The sequence below is a fragment of the Pongo pygmaeus genome, chromosome 2, assembly GCF_028885625.2.
Source record: "Pongo pygmaeus isolate AG05252 chromosome 2, NHGRI_mPonPyg2-v2.0_pri, whole genome shotgun sequence".
Lineage (NCBI taxonomy): Eukaryota > Metazoa > Chordata > Mammalia > Primates > Hominidae > Pongo > Pongo pygmaeus.
Window position 1 is genome coordinate 139,293,355 of NC_085930.1, and position 15,629 is coordinate 139,308,983.

Genomic DNA, 15,629 nt, shown 5'->3' on the forward strand with positions numbered 1-15,629 from the left:
TTTGTTTTGTTTTTTGGCATAGAGTCTTGCTATGTTACTCAGCCTTTTAATATATGGCTCTGGTGTTCAGTTGAGTGGTTGAGACTGGAGAGCATGTATTTAGGAGTCATCGTGTAGAAGTGGTATGTGAATTCATACGGGTGCCATTCAGGAAGAGGGGATAAAGTGAGAAAAATAAGGTCAGAGGATGGAGCCCTGGGGCACACAGAATTTAAGAGGCAAATAGAATAAGGGGAGCCTTCAAAGGTTCATGAGAGGAGCCTAGAGAGGGACCAGGAAGACCATGGTAACTTGGTGTGACAGAAGTTAAGAGAAAAGTTTCAAAGAACACATGATCAAACTCAAAAAAGGTGAGGGCAAAAAAATGTCAACTGGACTGAACATGAAAGTCAAAGGAGTTACCTCCATGTAGTGGTGGAAGTGAAATTTAGAAGGGAACGGGTTGAGAGCTATCTGTGGAGAGTGACAATATTGAGAATTTTCTTTAAAGATGAAGGAAGAGGGGGAGAGAGGGTATTATGGAAAGATTCTTATCTTTGTTAGCAACCAATTTATTGTTCAACAATCCTTCCTATTAGGAAATTTTTTATGTCCAATGTATTGCTTTTTAAATTTTTTAAAAGATGAAAATGTTAATGTTACAATATTTTTGTTCTGAACGAAATAAATTTGCAAGTATCATGTTCATTACACAGAGGCTGGTTTATTTACTTTTAAATTACAACAACCATGACGAAAAAATTGTGCAAATGATTTCAGCTCACTGGGGTTGGGATTATTTACAAATACCTGTAAACAGTTTTACCAAAAGAGATTTCTCTTTCCATATGTTTAGATATCCCAAAGAAAAAATCTGATTCCAAGTGTTAATAACAGAGGAAGGTAGTTGTGTCATCTCTGAATTGGTATTTTTAAATGTTCAGTCTAAAGTTGTTCCAATGAAACATGCCTTCTAGAATGTTGGAAAGACTTACTTCCATTATATCTAATAGCTTTTCCATATAGATAGGTGTTATATTTATCACCTGTTTAAATTTTGCTATGTTCTTTAATAAGATCTTAAGTCTTTCTTTCTTTAGGTTTTGCGTCTTTCTTGTTAAATTTATTCTAAGCATTTTACAGTTTTTTTCTCCTTTTGGTAAGTGGGAATTTATTTACATTTACTTTTCTAACTTATCACTAGGAAAGAGAAAATTATTTCAGAATATTTATCTTATGCTACCTAAACATATCTTATGAACACTGTTTTAGTAAAGTTTCTTGAGCTTTCTAATATACATATCATATGATTTTCCAATAAAGATCATTTTGTCTTCCAAAAAATGTTTTCTACCAAAGCCAATCCTTTCTACCAAAGGACAAGAAGGATTATAGTTCAAGGCAAATGTCATTTGGAATGGCTTCTTTAAGTGTTAGGCATTTTAACAACATCTGTTCTTAGAGCAAAACAACCTGAAATCACTTTGGAAGAGAAAACTCACAAGGAAGCACAATTCTTTAGACAACATCTGGCATGAATTACTTTATTAATTTTCTTTTATTTACCAGTCTTTATTTGATGGTGGCAATACTTTTTTCCAGAGCAAGAATCGATACAGCCATAACTCTTCTCTCATCTGTGGTTCACTTTCCTCTTATAAGACAAAGTGTTTGAAGGAAAGTTGCTTTATGTTTTGCTATATTTGCAAACCCCTTGTTTTGTTTCAGGGGCCTCCAGGACCCGGAGGAGAGGCAGGGAATCAAGGCCGTTTGGGAAGCCAAGGAAATAAAGTAGGTCACATTCTTTATACTCACCAAAGTTGAGGTTTTCTGCTCAAGAGAACTGTGTCTGATTGTATTAGCCAGGGCCCTTTCAACACAAACAAGAACACATTTTCTGGTCCTTAAACCCTGGCTTGATTCTTAGAGAGCCAACAACCTCTAAGGACGTGGGTGTGGACCTGGATGAGATCAGGGATTCCAGCTCAGTGTAATTTCAGAGGGGAGGGATATACCCTATTGGAGCTGAGGGATCTCAGGGAACAAGGGATATTCTGGGGCAGGCCTTCCTTTCTCTCTTCCAGTCTCTCTTAATTTCCTCCCCCAACTTACCTCTTTTTTTTTTTTTTTGCTTTCTTTCCTCCATTCACACAAACTTTTGGTAAGCACCTTTTAAGACCAAGGCACTGTACTGAGCATTCAGTTGGGCTGAAGAATCAGCTCCAGGAAAGACATCTTTGTTTTGGTCATTGATTGCATCCTCCATGCTTAGAACAGTGCCTGGCATGTAATATGTGCTTAGTAAATATTGAGTAAATGAATCTGTGGGTGGCATAATATATATGACATGAAACCAACCCCAAAGAATATTTTCATAACAATCTATGACATAAAATAGAGATAAGGGGCTAAAATGGAAGTTTAAATAGCATTATTAGAAGTATTTCTGGGATGGGAAAAGAGGCATCATAGAAAATACAGACTTTGAGACGGGCGTGGTGGCTCATGCCTGTAATCCCAGCACTTTGGGAGGCCGAGGGGGGGCGGATCACGAAGTCAGGAGATCGAGACCATCCTGGCTAATATGGTAAAACCCTGTCTCTACTAAAAATACAAAAAATTAGCTGGGCGAGGGAGCGGGCGCCTGTAGTCCCAGCTACTCTGGAGGCTGAGGCAGGAGAATGGCGTGAACCCGAGAGGCGGAGTTTGCAGCGAGCCGAGATCGCGCCATTGCACTCCAGCCTGGGTGACAGAGCGAGACTCTGTCTCAAAGAAAAGAAAATACAGACTTTGAGTAGGACTTAGAAGATAAAAATTTTGGCAAGCAGAGAAGGGAATGGGGGGACTGTAATGAGAAAAAAACGGTGTGAAGGAAGGCACAAGGTTGGAAAATCCTGAGAGAAGAGGAGGGATCTAGGCATAAAAAATGATCCTGTCTGGCAGGCCAAAAACAACAAGAAAGTCTGTGGTGAATTTATTCAGTGGCCAGCACAGTGTTATCTAAAACTTTTGAATGGAGTGGATGAACACAGCCAGACTTTTGGAAGATTTTAAATAGGCAACTCTGTAGAAATATTATGAAGCCTAGGCCGTGCGTGGTGGCTCACCCCTGTAATCCCAGCACTTTGGGAAGCCGAGCCAGGTGGATCACTTGAGGTCGGGAGTTCCAGACCAGCCTGGCCAACATGGTGAAACCCCGTCTCTACTAAAAATACAAAAATTAGCCAGGTGTGGTGGCACACATGCATGTAATCCCAGCTATTCAGGAGGCTAAGGCAGAGAGAATTGCTTGAACCCAGGAGGTGGAGGTTGTAATGAGCCAAGATCCTGCCACTGCACTCCAGCCTGGGTGACAGAGTAAGACTCCATCTTAAATAAATAAATATTATGAAGTCTGAGAGACTGAAAGCTAAGAGAACAGTTGGTACACTCTTATAGTCTCCAAAGCAAATAGTGATTAGGTGACTTAACGGGTTGAGGACTTAACTTGTAATTATTCCATAGAACTCTTCCAATAGCAGACTGAGGCAGAGAGGAGTGGGCTAGATGACTTGGGGGCTTCGTGTATGAGGTGTAACCCTATCACAGACATACGAAAGTCATTAGGAAGAGTGGGTTTAAGAGGAAAGAAAATCACTTGGGGGATAGAGGAAAGGGTTTAGGTCTGGTTGGAGATGTAAATTTCAGAGTCATTTGGATTAAAAATAACTCTTGGTGATGCCTCTTTGTAAGAAGTCCAAGAGGAAACAAGACAATGAATTATTAGGAAGGAAGGAAAATCAACAAAAAAGCACACTGGATTTTGAGTAGAGTTCAGAAGGGAGGTGAAGAGTACCAACTGGTAAAGAAAAGTTAAGGAGGGGAGGAGTGGAGAAGCCATGATATCTGGTGGCTAAGACATTCTAAAGAACAGTTTCAAAAGTGTAGCAATTGAGAGGAGAGAAAGGGAGACAGACTGCAAAGGACCGAGAAATGTGTGAGGAGAAAATGGATAAAAAGCTGTAAACTACTCTTTGGAAAACCTAGGCCTTTAAGGGGAAGAAGAAGACATTAACTACTTATACTGGCAAGGTCTAGGAAAGGTTGACGTGGGATATTGGTTTGTTTTTAATGACAGGAGAGACCAGCATGTTTATAATCAGAGGAGAAAGCTAGGGAGAAAAGAGGAGATTGAAAATGTAAGAAAGAGTAGACAGAGTAGATGATTAACGTAGAAATTTGGCAAAGAGGATGAGCTTGAGGGCATAAGAAAAGGGGTTAACTTTGTACTGAAGAATTGTTCAAGGCTGATATGATGGAGTCCAGCAGTTGAATATTGCAAAGACAGTTAATTGGAGGGTGTAACAAGATACGTGGATGACAAGAACAATCAACTGCAAAAGGAAGGGACTTCTATGGCATGTAGTGTAGCAGTATATGGCATGTAATCGGGAAATCAAAGTTTGGAACAAAGACAATGCTGCCTTCTTGCCCCTGAAGAAGGCTCTAGGAGAAGTGGTGTCACTGGTAAAAATCAAGTTTATCTTACCAGGGGTAGACATAGATAAAGGGACCCTAGAGTTGGATAGAGGTGACTGTGGGGAAGTAGATAAACGGGAGCAGGGCAGTTGTGCCTTAGAAGATCATTATTAATACAAAAGACTTGGTCGGGGTTCAGGGGTGGGTCAAGAATTTAGATGGCAAGTGCCCCAAAGAAAACTCAAATCCTCTGTACTGCCCCAGGGTGGACTGGGCACTCTAGACTCATGATTCACTGAGATAAACCTCAAACACTTACCCCTACCTTACTCCAGTAAGTTCACATTTCCAGGAGGCAAGCAACCTGGCAGTTAATCCTGGGCTCAACACTTGACTCTACCAATAACCAAGCATGTGGCCCTAGACAAGCCATATGACTTTCCTTGTTTCCTTACCATAAGGCAGATGTTCTTAAATTTTAGTGTGCATATGAATCAGCTGAGAAGCTTATGTAAAAGCACATATTGTTGGGTTCCACTTACCAGAGTCTAATCCAATGGGATCCAAGAATTTTCTTGACACATGAACCCTGGATGTGGCTGTGGTCCTCACAGCACACTTTGAGAACCGCTGTCCTAAAAGGCATCAAGGCAGATGATCTCCTGCTTCCCTTTCATAGAATCCTATTCTTCGTTACCCCCAGAGTTCAGTGCTGGTGGTCACTTGTCCATTTTCGCTTATGTTGGTTTTCTGTCCTTAAAAAAGATGTAATGATTCCCCACCTTTTAAGTGTAGGTTGCACATACTTTCACACATTCTTCCAAAGAGTACAGTAGAGAAGGGGAGGGAGATGGAGAGTAACTTGGCATTAGGGAAACTTGACTGCCATTATCTCAACCAGAAGATCAAGGTTAACATCAACAGTGATGTCATGTTGATTATATATACTCTTAATGTGATATGATGAGAATGGCCTTTTACCTGTGTAATCTTCCTCCCCGAAACCCATAAGCCCAGTCTAATCAGAAAAACAGCAATGGGGGGGACATTCTACAGAATGCCTGGCCAATACTTCTCAAAATGGTCAAGGTTATCAAAAAGTCTGAGAAACTGTCCCAGTCTAAAGGAGCCTATGGAGACATACCATGTGGATCCTGGATGGGATCCTGGAACAGGAAAGGAATATCAGGTTAAAAAAAAAAAAAAAGAAAAAATCTGAATAAAGTATGGGCTTTGGTTAATAATAATAAATCAGTATTGATTCGGTTGTAACAAATGTACCCTACAAATGCAACTAGTGTAGTGTAATGTTAAAAATAGGGGCAAATTGATGTGGATACATAGGAACTTTCCATATTATGTTCACAACATTTCTGTAAATTTAAAACTATTCCAAAATTAAAATTGTTACCTTTTTATAAAAAGGGGTGAACCTTCCTCTGTAAACCTGTGTTGATTTCCCATGTAGCTGAACTTTCCTCAACATAATACTGAGATTGATTAATAACACACAGTAGATGTTCTACTAGCCAGAAATTAGAAACTATTGCCAGGATATCATGCTCCCTTGGTTAACTTGATTCTCCCTCAGAATATTAAAACTAGATTAATCAATCTGCCATCTTTGCAGAGGCCAGATGATTTGCATGAATCATCCTGGAAACGATTTTGTTAATTTTTTTAAAACAGTACAGAGCTTTTCTCTTGACTCATTTTCATGGCATTGAGCTGCTAAGATGGCAACTTGCACTAAACAGTAAATCATGTTTGCTGAGGCTTCACTGATCAATGGAGGACACCTCCCTGGCCAACAACAGCAGTTCCTCTTGTATCACTTGCACGACACACAGTTTTGGGCACAAACCCATTGTTGTGCATGATCCACACAGATGAGCTGAATTAGTGCCATCATTTCCAATTTCCAACCTAAAAACAATCTGTTTAACAGGGAGAACCTGGAGACCTGGGAGAAAAAGGAGCTGTTGGCTTTCCTGGTCCTCGTGGCTTGCAGGTTTGTATTTTGTCACTAGTTTTGATCTGGTTCTTGGAATCTTTTAGTTCAGTAGACATCTGGTGTGGTTCTCTGAAGAGAGTTTTAAGGATACAATCCTGATGAAGTTTTATAGTTTTCTAGAAATTAAGAGGGGTATTGTCTTCATCTTAGTTCCTTGGCCAGCTTTCCCAAGGTGGCTTTTCCCCAGGTGCCAAACATTGTGGCCAGAATGCTCTTGAAGCCAAATAGTAAAATGAATAAAACTTGTCTTCAACAATCCCATAACCCTTTTTCCAGCCTTTCCTTTTATCAGAGCCTCTTCATCAGAAACCCATTCCATCCTTCCCCCATTGCTTAGGATTTCTACAAGGGTCAGACAGTAGCCAATACCGGGGCATTTACTTCTTGTTTTTGTCTAGCAAACTGAAAATGGTATTAAAATACAAGTGTTATCGGGGAGAGGTAATACTACTATCTCCTCTTATTGAAAGATTATTATATGCCTGATTTTTTTGTTCATTTAATCCTCATAACAACCCATGAGTAGGTATAATTATTATTCCCAGCTTACAGATGGGAGTACCTAGGGACAGTGCATTGTCTGTATCTGTTACTAACAATTGCCTTTAGTACTACTATCATAAAATGTTGGTGGCCTGCCCTAGAAGGAGGATCCTGTGTCCTGGTTTTCCTTTATCAAACCAAAAAGCTGGCAATCTTGTCTTGAGGAATAAGACTGTCTCTATCTGTAGTCTGGGATGTTGGTAATCACTGTCTCTATCTGTAGTCTGGGATGTTGGTAATCAGTTGCTCTGTTACAGGGCAATGATGGCAGTCCAGGTTATGGTAGTGTCGGACGCAAGGGAGCAAAGGTAAGTCAAGTCTGCTGGAAGCTGGACGTTTTCCATTTATTTTTTGTTGCTGGTTTTGTTTGCCACATTTAAGAGAAAAAGGGAAGCAGGGAATAAGGCAATCTTGGACAGTTAGAAATATATTTCAATAATGTATTTGCTGATATCCCATGAGGAATGTGGTAGAAAAGAATGTGAAGGTTTAAGGTGCAGGCAACAACTGAAACCTGAAAATAAATTTTCTGTTTTCTGCAGTGATATATGGCCTTAGTCTGACTTGTTCCAGCCTGAACAGTGCATGTAATCTCAGCCGCTCTAGGCTCAAGTTTACTTAGGGAAGCATTCCGAAATTAGTCCTCTTCTTATTATGTTTGATTTAGCCAGTAGTAAGAGGTTGTGCAGGAGTTTTCTAAATGTACTGGCCCAAGCAATAACTTAAAAATAAAACTGTACATCAGAATAGTAATTTGATATTGTCACTGAATATTTAGGTGGCTGGAACTGAGGGAGAAGTTTACCAAGACCAGTGATTTCTGTATACTAGCAATTACCACTAAGAAGTCAGAATGAAAAAGATCCCACCATAATTACAAAATACAAAAAACATAATATAGTTAAGGATATCATGTCTGCAAAATGTTTGAGACCTGTGACAGTGAATTTCTGAGACAGAAAAGAGAACTTCAATAAATGGAGAGGCATTCCAAGATCTTGTTGGAAAGTCTAAAATATTGAAGGATGAATATAATTCCAAGTGAAATCCCAATGGGAATAATGCAAGAGGCCATCTGGAAGAATAAAGAACCAAAAACTAGAACTATTTGAAAAATAAAACTAATGAATGAAGGATTTCCAGTGAAATGTTCATTAGAACACAGAACAGTTAATATTCCATAATATAATCCCTTAATATCTTACAAGAAGGGAAATATTAAGTAGCCTATGGCATTGGAACATTAGCCATCCTATAAAATGAATGTATATGAAGTTTATAATTATGTAAAGAAATTTTTATGTGACACTTTCAAGTAAAAATTTAGAACATACTCAGAAAAACATTTTTCCCAATTGTGTTACATTGCATTTTTAAAAGTTAAATAAAATGTATATAATCTTTCTGGGCAGTAAGATTTTGGTGGTTTTTCTTCTTTCCATTTTTTTGATTTTATACATGTTTGAGGATTTATTAAAATCAGGAAATGAACTTTAAATTAATTATATACTTTTTTATCCAGTAGGGATTGTTATCTCTTCAATTATAGTCTTTGAACAAAGTAAGGTAAACAGAGGACCCTAAAATGAATGATCAAGTTTAGACTCTCCATAGGCTTTCCAAATTTCTCCATTGAAATCCATTTTAAGATCGTGTCAGAGACACATGGCCAAATGACCACCTATGCTTGTTATATGCATACAAAAGAAGGAAAGCCGAATTGTAACTCTCCAGATGTATACTTTTAGCCACCTAGGTAGTTATGATATATTGATGAAACCCTTAAATACTTTAACTTATAATTTAGTTTGTTTCTCAAATACTGCTATTTCACTTCCAGATTTCAATTGTTTTGGCCCTTCCTTAATTCAGAGGTACCAAAACTACACAGGGCAGCAGGTAAATTGAAAGTCAGTGTAGACTTCATTGGGTGATGTGTGCCTGTATAAATCTTCTCTCCTGTCCATTACAGGGACAAGAAGGATTCCCTGGAGAAAGTGGACCTAAGGTACCGTGTGCTTCCTAGTAACTAGAGATCAGTTAGAAATACTCCTGGGGGTTATGAAATGTATCCTAGGCCAGTAGAAGAACAGTTAATGATAAATAAATGTCCTACCTTTGTGGGGAGAAGGAGGGAAGAAAGAAATAGACCAATATTTTTTTCAATTTTTAAGATTATACATTCGTTTAGGAGTGTAAGGCTTAAAAAGTATTTCTAGTTTTTTAATTAATATGAGAAGACAGAAAACTTATCCTTTTAAAATTTTTTCCTCAAATATACTCCTTCCCTCTATCATATATATTTTCTTATTTACTCAAAGAAAAGTATAATGTAAGGCCAGGCGCAGTGGCTCATGCCTGTAATCCCAGCACTTTGGGAGGCCAAGGCAGGTGGATCACTTGAAGTCAGGGATTCGAGAACCAGCCTGGCCAACATGGCAAAACCCCATCTCTATGAAAAATACAAAAATTAGCTAGGCGTGGTGGTGCATGTCTGTAGTCCCAGCTACTCAGGAGCCTAAGGTAGGAGGATCACTTGAACCCAGGAGATGGAGGTTATAGTAAGCTGAGATCTCTCCACTGCACTCCAGCTTGGGTGACACAGCGAGACTCTGTCTCCAAATAAAATAAAATAAAATAAAAGTAGAAAGAAAAGTGTAATGTAAAGAAAATCAGAGTTATTTGATTTTACCTGTCTCAATTTTCCCAATATGTTTATAAATCATCTTTAGATAACTAGTTAGCAATGACATCTTCTACCTTGGAGATACCACTTTTTCTGGAAACCCTTACTGAACTCAGTAAATGCCAGGTCCTGTGATAGAGTCAGAGGATAAAATAAAGAACAAAGTTCATTTCTCCAAAGAGCCAGTGTTCTCACTGGGGAGACAGCAAAGTGAAACAATGCTGATGCAGTGTGCTATGTAGAGAGTTACAGAAATGGAAACACACACACACTCACACTCTTCAAAGAAGACTGTTAAAAATGCATATGAAAAATGTCTTCATGTTAGAATCAGTTTAAAGATGCAAATATGTTACATATGTGTATGTTTGATTTTAATAACTATTTTACTTTAATGAATGTATTTAGGGTGAGATTGGGGACCCTGGTGGTCCAGGAGAGACTGGGCTGAAGGGAGCTAGAGGCAAAATGGTAAGCTTCTTAGATTCCAATTGCTGACAACCTCACTACATTGGGAAGTCCTCCTTTGTGCATTTACCATAATTTGAGTTGTCTTTTGTTACCAGTGACTTGCAAAATGCATGTGTTTTCTATTAAGGCAAACTTGGGGAAGGGGAATGGATATTCATCTCTCAATGCCTGTGCAAAAACAGTGAACTGTTTGCTTTTAGTGAGCAAGTTCACCCGTTCTAGCTGCCAGGGTACCATACTTAACACTGGTAATAAGATTTTTTAAAAGAAATCCTTGTGATTCAAAACAGTTTTTACACTGCCAAAATGTAGTTAGTTTAATCCTGTCTCCCTGGCAGGTTTACTGCAACCTAATGCCCACTGGCATCTTGTCTTCACTCTTCAGGTTTTGTTAATCTACTTTTAATGAGGTATATGCAGAAAGGTCTTCTCATTTAGCTGAAGGAGGTTATCTCTTGAGCTTTGTGAGAAAGTTTGCTTACTATGTAACTGAGTAGGTCTTTATTCTGTAGAGGGTCTTAGATATTGCCCTTTGAGTCACTTGGAATAAACACAGGTCTCCAGTACAATTCATCCTGTAGGCTTGCCTTGGGTTCCTGTGGATTAAGAATGGATTTCTTGCATTTGCTGATTCTCTATATATCTTAGACTGTGTATAAGTGAGAATGCTGTTTTAGTTTTTTAAAAGACAGTCCTAAGATAATTGTCTCTTGATATAGCGATCATCTTTTTTCTTCGGAACAGCACTGATCAGGCAAACTGGTCTTAATTTATCATGTCAATTAGCAAGAATTTTAAAAGTCTGATAAAAATGTGTACTTGAAAAGGTTTTCCAGTTTTGTCTTCATAGCTAATTTTGCTCTGATCTATTTTTGTTTCTACTAACTATACGATCTTTATGTATAGATATTACCTGTGTAGGTTGTAGGGGTACAAATAAGGAAACTCCTCTTCTTCTGCCTCCCCCTCCCCCTTCCCCCTTCCCCCTCCCCCTCCCCCTCCCCTTCCCCCTTCCCCCTCCCCCTCCCCTCCCCCTCCCCTCCCCCCTCCCCCTCCCCTCCCCCCTCCCCCTCCCCTCCCCCCTCCCCCTCCCCTCCCACTCCCCCTCCCCCTCCCACTCCCCCTCCCCCTCCCCCTCCCCCTCCCCCTCCCCCTCCCACTCCCCTTCCCCCTCCCACTCCCCTTCCCCCTCCCCCTCCCACTCCCCTTCCCCTTTCCTCCTCCCCTTCCCCTTTCCTCCTCCCCTTTCGTCCTCCCCCTCCCACTCCCCTTCCCCCTTCCTCCTCCCCTTCCTCCTCCCCCTCCCACTCCCCTTCCCCCTTCCTCCTCCCCTTCCTCCTCCCCCTCCCACTCCCCTTCCCCCTTCCTCCTCCCCTTCCCCCTTCCTCCTCCCCTTCCCCCTTCCTCCTCCCCTTCCCCCTTCCTCCTCCCCTTCCCCCTTCCTCCTCCCCTTCCCCCTTCCTTCTCCCCCTTCCTCCTCCCCTTCCTCCTCCCCCTTCCTCCTCCCCTTCCTCCTCCCCCTTCCTCCTCCCCTTCCTCCTCCTCCTCCTCCTCCTCCTTCCTCCTCCTCCTTCCTCCTCCTCCTCCTCCTCCTTCCTCCTCCCCTTCCTCCTCCCCCTCCCACTCTTTCCTCCTCCTCCTCCCCCCCACTCCCCTTCCTCCTCCCACTCCCTTTCGTCCTCCTCCTCCCCCCCCTCCCACTCCCCTTCCTCCTCCTCCTCCCCCTCCCACTCCCCTTCCTCCTCCTCCCCCTCCCCCTCCCCCTCCCCCTCCCATGAGAACTGCTTCCCAGCTATAATGCTTGTCCTCATACATGTTTTTGGATGGCTATCCATTAACATTATGCTCTAAAAAAAAGATGAAGACAGATATAATTAGAAAAATAATTGGAAAAGACTTTCAAATTAATCCAGATGTCATCTGCATTGAAGTGTCTCTGGATCATTTATTTCCCTTGGCTTATTAATGAAGAAGTTTAACCTTGAACATCAGAAGCACGCTAACAAGTTCATGGTTGGATCCCTCCCCACAAAGGCACATTAATCATTTTTAAAGACAATAAACGAATGGGAAACATAAACTTTTTCTGTTGGCCTTTGAAAATATTTGAAATTTTTTTTTTGTTCTCCATGTTGGACAATTTATCACTGTTTTTAACTTGCTCTTTCCACCCACCTGGCTACTTTTTCCACATTTACATTAGTGTTTTTGGATTTGAAGTTGAAGTTTAGACTGAAAAAATCCAGGTTTTCTCTCTGAAAGAGCTGAAGTTTCTATTGGAAGATTTTGGTAAAACTTCAACTTAAATTCTGAATGCTTCTTCAGTTCTCTTTGAATGATTATACTCCGTGTTTAAATTCTCTAAATCGTCACCTTGATTTTTTTTTCCTCAAAAAACGTTTTTTAAATTTTGCCATGATTTTTAACCAGTTTAATTTTGTGTATATATGTATGTTTGTATACATTTTGTTTTTCTTTTTCCCATCTTTAAAAGCATGCACACAGTTTAAAGCAGGATTTCTCCATATCAGCACTGTTGACATTTTGGCCTGGATAAGGCTTTGCTGAGGGGCTGTCCTGTGCCTTGTAGAATGTTTATCCACATCCTTGGCACCTACCCACTAGATTCCAGCATCAGCTACCCTCTGTCCTCCCCACACCCCAGGTATGACAATCAAAAACATCTTCAGACATTGCCATATGTCCCAGGGAAAAAAAGGAGTCAAAATTCTCCCGTGCTAAGAACCACTGGTTTAGAGAGTCAAATAACAAAGTTTGTTATATTTAAAAAAAAAAATCCTTCACCCCCTCACTCACTCCCATTTCCTTCTCCCCAGAAACAACAGCTGTCACTTCTGAACTGATTTGTTTCAGAATTGACAATATGCCTCTAAATGTCATACTTACATTCTTACTTTTTTGATTTATAAATTTTAAGCATTATGAACTGATTCCTCCTGCTATAAAAGTTGCTGATGTACCTTTCTTGATTTTCCCTTTATCTAAATCCTGTCTGAAAACATTTAGATGAGGCAAGTATTCTCTCCAATTTAATCCCAACCCAGAGCCTTCCAACCTGACCCACCTGATGGAGGTTCGTCTGTGGCTGGTGCCCAGCTGCCATACTGCAATCGTCCTTCACCTTCACCCTTCCCTTTGCCTCTCTTCTGCGTTGAATCTCTGCTTCTCATTCTTATTCTCAGACTCCTCCTGTTGGATTTCTCCCTTGTTTCATGGAAAACTCATCCAGTAGCCTGCTAAGAAGGGGTAAATGAAAGGTATAGTTTTTGAAACAGCTAACATCTGAAAGGGATTTGTAGTACCTTGAGATGTGATTGGATATTTTGGCTGGTATACGGTTCTGGGTGGGAATTAATTTCTCAGAATTTTGAAGGCAGTCATTCCTCCATTGTTTCTAACTTCTTTTGTTGCTTGGGGAAGTCCAAAGCCATTCTGATTCCTGATGTGGCCAGTGTTCTCTCTCTGGCACCTTATTGCATAATTTCTCTGTCTGCAGTGTTTTGATATTTCCTGGGTTTTATGAGTTGATGTCCATTTTTATCCATTTTCCTGCGCATTAGGTAGGTCCTTCATAGGCACTAGGAGCCTGGAAATATGTGTCCTCCAAAGAAGTGTTGGTCAATTATTTTGATGATTTCTTGCCCTCTATATTCTCTATTCCCTATTTACAAAATACCTATTATTGGGTGTATTAGTATTAATTTTCTTATTTTTCTGTTCTATTGTCCAGCTTTTTGTCTTTTTGCTCTACTTTCTGGGAGAGTTCGTTGAGTTTATCTTACAATGTTTCATACTTGAATTTTCAAGAGCTTGTTCTTGTTCTCTGAATGTTCCTTTTTATAGCATACTGTTTTTGTTTCATGATTAAAATATCTTCTCTTACCTTTCTGAGAATATAAATATTTTTGTCTTTTTTGCCCAACATAGTCTGTTTCCTGCATTTTATTTTCCTTTCTGTTTTGAACTCTATTACTCAGATGTTTCAGGAATGAGGTATTTCTTCATATTTAAGAATTGAAGACAAAAAGACTGATTGGGGTCAGGTGCGGTGGCTCACGCCTATCATCCTAGCACTCTGGGAGGCCTAAGCAGGCAGATTGCTTCAGCCCAGCAGTTTGAGACCAGCCTGGGCAACATGGCAAAACCCCATCTCTACAAAAAATACAAAAATTAGCCACGCGTGGTTGCATGTACCTGTAGCCCCAGCTACCAGGGAGGCTGAGGCGCGAGGATCACCTGAGCCCAGGAAGTCTTGACTGCATTGAGCTGAGATTGCACCACTGCATTCGAGCCTGGGTGAGACTGAGACCCTGTCTCAAAAAAAAAAAAAAAAAAAAAAAAAAAAAGCGACTGATTGGAAGCTCTGAGAACATGAGTGGGGCTTGTCAACTACCAGTTTCCCAAAGAGAGTGATTTAGCTAAATTCTTTGTTTAGCAAACCTCTGAAATCAGTATCTTTTAGTCTTTCTTCTTTGTCTAGTGAAGTTCTGCTGAAAAAACTTCTTACAATTTCCCACCTGGAGAGTAAAGGTCTGGCTGCCAGCTTTCTAGGAGCCATATAGAAAAAGAGAGCTGGAGACTCACATTTACTGTACATACCCTCATTTACTCTCCCTGTCTCAGATACTGTAGGTTCTCAACTCAGCCTAGAGTCCCACCTTGGTTTTACCTGTCTCTGTTGTTAGGGTGGGAAAAGGGACATTCACCCAACCCTTGAGAATAGAGAGGAGATTTGGGGATTCCTAAAATGATTTTCAACTGAACACCTGTACTTCACCTTTTTCCCTCACCTCCACTTCTCGAGGTTCCCGGTGCTGCCAAATCCTCAGCCTTCTGGGACATATGATATAAAACACATTGGTTCTTGGCTTTCCCTGATGCTGGCTTAGGATTCAACTTTCTCAGGTCTGTTCAGTCATTTAACACTTACACATTTGCTTTCCAGACTCACATTTTATGGCTGTCATCTCCTTTCTCATTCTCCCCACCATTGTTTTTTGCCTTTAAAATAATCTACTTACTGTCATTTTAGAAAGATATTGGAAAGGAATGAAAGTAAATATATGTACTCAATCTGCTATTTTCTCCTTGGAGGTTAACCTTTATCTTCTAAATAAAAATATTTTATTTTTCACTCAACCAAGCACACTGTCAATATCATTGGAATGCCCAAAGGATATCATTATTTACTGTTTTATAGGTAATGCTTTTACAAATTAAGTTGATTTTAAATTTCATTTTTTATTCCTGTAAAAGTTGTAAATCCTGTGGCATTTTGAATGAAGAAAGAAATATTCCAGTTTTTAAACTAAGTCCTAGCTTTATGATAAACTTATTGTTGAATGTACATGAAAATATTTCTAACATCTAGTAAGCAGATAACAACTGTTTTTTTTTGCTGTTATACCCCATTTCATTACAATATTTCCAACTAATGATTGTGTTTCTGTTGTTTTA

The 15,629-nt window shown here is 40.0% G+C and overlaps 1 protein-coding gene across 1 annotated transcript in view; it reads left to right on the forward strand.

Moving 5' to 3' along the window:
- COL6A6 (collagen type VI alpha 6 chain) overlaps positions 1-15,629 on the forward strand; it is a 167,624-nt gene that overhangs the window by 115,141 nt on the left and 36,854 nt on the right. The window contains exons 24-28 of the mRNA XM_054483246.2: positions 1,708-1,770; positions 6,386-6,448; positions 7,252-7,302; positions 8,967-9,002; positions 10,089-10,151. Coding sequence (XP_054339221.1) covers positions 1,708-1,770; positions 6,386-6,448; positions 7,252-7,302; positions 8,967-9,002; positions 10,089-10,151 — 276 coding nt within the window. The remainder of the gene's footprint in view (positions 1-1,707; positions 1,771-6,385; positions 6,449-7,251; positions 7,303-8,966; positions 9,003-10,088; positions 10,152-15,629) is intronic.